Here is a 3,346-nt window from a genome sequence, read left to right as displayed (position 1 = left end):
TTCATTTAGAGTAGAATCGTCTTTTAGTGGAAAAAGAGGACAATTAAATTCCATTATTACTCATATTAGAACAAGTGCTTCGATTTTGAACTTACTTTCAAGTGAAACAAGAGATATCACAGAGGATGAGATCTTACTCTCATGTAATATGTTTTACAGGGCTTATTATGAGATCGCAATTCAAAAGTATATAAATAGTGAGAACAAGGAATACTGCAGAAAAGTTCAGGAGGAGATAGCATTAGATCGAGATTATAGGCGTTTTAAATCCAATATTAAATTTAATAAATATCTTGAAGAAATTAAGAGCTCTTTTTTCGAGTATAATGGACAACAGAAATTAAACATAATTAATCCAGAATATATTTGTAAAAACAACTTTCTAAATGTAAATAGTAAAACTACTCCGAACAATGAGATTATAAGACAAGGCTTTTGTGAAATTCTTATTAAACCACTAAATTACATTAATATCAAAGTTTAGTAGTTGTTTTATTTCAATAATTTTTATTCATTTTAATTCTTTTTCTTTGCCTCTTTTCCCACTCTCTTGATAATTTATTTTTCAACTTATTAGTAATACTTATTAATAATTACGTGTATTATTTATTAATTTGCATGTAGAATTACGTGGGATCCATACACTGTTTAAGTTTTGCATGCACTGCATGCATATTAATTGCGAATGAATTTAAGGGGAGTAAAAGATAATAGAAAAAAGAAGAGGTTATTAGTTTAGTTTGCTAGAAAAAACCTGTACTAACAGATTTTTTTTCTAATCAAAAAAGTCTAACAATTAATTAGAATTCACAAATTCACAAAGTGGTCGTAAATTTGGTAAATACAGCCTTGTAAATTTTGGAGCAAAGCTTCTCACCAAAATTAAAATGGGAAAGATTAATATATAAATGTAAATGCTTGTAATATTGCGTAACACACAATGATAAAAATAAACGAGGGTCTTGAATGGGTTCCTCTTCGTGAATTTGGTGAATCAAATAATTTGAAAGGGAGTTTGAAAAAGCAATAGAGATTTGTAAGAGCTTCTCTGGATTAATAATAATATGTTCTTTAACTGTAAATTTAATTTGATTCAAAACAAGAACTGACAAGGTAAAACTGATTTTGTTTGAAGAAAGTAAGATAAGTTTCTTAAAAGTATTAATAAAAAAGTCTCTGTCTTGAATATCTTCTTGAATCCAAAGTTTTATTTTCTTGGAAAAAGATTTTTTAGAAACACAAAATTCTTTAATACATGGTTCAAAATAAAATGCACTAGGAAAATTTTCAGAAATTGAATTCGAAAATAATCGATTAGATTTTATACACTCATTCCAAAAAAGTTTTGATCCAACTTGATCTTTGTGCACCCAAGTAGGGAGTTTATCAAGTTCAGCTTGAGAAGACATTAAGAAAAAATGACTTAAAGTTTCTGCAGCTGTTAAAAAGTAGATTTGGTTATTGTATAACGATTCGTGCTGATTAATACAAGTCCCAAAAGACAAGATAGAATATGGAACGTAAAATAATTCTTTAAAGTAAACTTCGAAAAAAATTGGGTTAGTAAGAACTTTGGAATAAGGTATTTTTAATGGACTAAGTAGTGGAATGCTTTCATTCTGATATATTGATAATTCTACCAAATTAATAGCCTTGCTAAAGAAATTTCCGATTCCCAATACAGAATCATACAAGTCATCAAATTTGTTTTGGTCAAAGACCCAATTTTTCCACCAAAGTTCGGAACCTCCTACATACTTTGGTTTTGTTAAATTAAAGTCCATATCGCTTTCAAAGAGTTTAATCAAAGTAGAAATTGGGTTAATGTAATTTGAGAGGTTTTTATCTTTGGAAAAGGCATTATCTACATGATCTTTCAGATTATAGGTAAATATCTGCCAATTTTCAACATCTGAAATTGAAACTTCACCAAAAGTCTCGCATACTTGGGTTAAAGAACGCCTTTTAGCATTAAAATAAGTAATGTATGTAAGGTCAATAATTTTCACAGTCTTAATGGTAGATGAAATAATTTCAGAAAGTGCTTCTCGGAACGAAACTTGGAATTTTGGTTTGGAAAAGGAGTTATCTTCGTTAATCTCCCAATTATTGCTTATTAAAATTAAATTACTTGCATGTAAATCACAGTGTTGATACATCAGGCTTCCAGTAAAAGTGAAGGAAATCAAAGCAGAAAAGAATAAATAGACTATATGAATTAAGCAAGCACTCCAAATGTAAAAATTATCTTTTGAAAGTTTTATCCAATTAATTACAGAGTCCAAAGTAAGAAAATTGGAAATATCAGAAAAACTTGGACCTGCAAATTGTTCCATAATTAAATAAGAGGACCAAAACTTCCCTGAGACAATACTCCAAGGATAGTGAGATTCGTAAACTGATGGATAGAAAATGGAGTTTTCACAGACATCTGTGCAAGTATGTAAAGATTTCTCATTTAACTGCATGATTAAAGGATTTCCCTTTTGATGATTGGGGTTTTTTGGTATTCTTGGAACTATGAGAACTTGATTTGGGGTGAACTTGATATATTTTTCATTATTGGAAAGTCCCGAAAGCCAATTTTCCCTCTCTAGCCACTTTAAATTATAGTTCTCATCTTTCCAAATCGTAAAATACGCAGGATGATTCATTGATCTGAATGATTTAATACAAACGTGGGTATCTTTTCCAGTTTCCAATTGCTTATAAACAATATTTGTCTCATAAGCTTCCGAATCAAATATATATGCAACATATTCTTTAGATTTAAAGTTTCTATATGTATTAAAGAAAAATGAGGATGATTCTTTAATATGAGGAAATAAAGGTTTATTTCCACCGAAGATTTTTCCACAAATAACATCACCATATGTACCACTAATAACATTCCATTTATAAGAATATTTTGAAGAAACCCAAGGAAAATTAATAATCGTTTGATTATATTTCTCAAGATTTACGGAACTGAAATTGGATATATTATTGAATGAAAATAAATTCGATGTAGCTGAAGATGTTACATTAAACAAATCTTTTTTCATGTTGGGAACCTCTTTAATTTCACATGATAATAATGGTGAGAGATACGAACAAATTGTGTAAAGCTGAATATATTTTTCAAAATCTTTTATTCTTATTGGAAATGCTTTCAAGTAATTATAAAGCTTTAATTCATTTTGGATTGTCTCTTCAATAAGATTGAATCTCGTTTTTCCAAAGAGTAAAGGCAAATAGAGAAGTATAACGATTTTTATGTTCAATTTTTGTTTCAAATATTTCTGAGATAGAAGCATTAATTCTTGGCAAAGTTTCATCAGTTGAATTAATATTTCTTTTAATGGTA

The 3,346-nt window shown here is 28.7% G+C and overlaps 2 protein-coding genes across 2 annotated transcripts; one reads left to right on the top strand and one right to left on the bottom strand.

Moving 5' to 3' along the window:
- Positions 1–148: 148 nt before the first annotated feature.
- On the top strand, positions 149–484 carry Chro.40411 (hypothetical protein). Its single annotated transcript, XM_660200.1, has 1 exon — positions 149–484. The coding sequence occupies one exon, from the start codon at positions 149–151 to the stop codon at positions 482–484; it is 336 nt and encodes a 111-aa protein (XP_665292.1).
- A 331-nt stretch (positions 485–815) lies between these two features.
- On the bottom strand, positions 816–3,317 carry Chro.40410 (hypothetical protein). The annotated part of the gene is made up of 1 exon (XM_660199.1): positions 816–3,317. One exon carries the CDS (start codon positions 3,315–3,317, stop codon positions 816–818), a length of 2,502 nt encoding a protein of 833 aa, XP_665291.1.
- Positions 3,318–3,346: the final 29 nt, after the last annotated feature.

This window comes from Cryptosporidium hominis (assembly GCF_000006425.1).
Source record: "Cryptosporidium hominis TU502 chromosome 4 CHRO014142, whole genome shotgun sequence".
Taxonomy (NCBI): domain Eukaryota; phylum Apicomplexa; class Conoidasida; order Eucoccidiorida; family Cryptosporidiidae; genus Cryptosporidium; species Cryptosporidium hominis.
The sequence above is the reverse complement of the archived record's forward strand: the minus strand, read 5'-3'. Positions and strand labels throughout refer to the sequence as shown.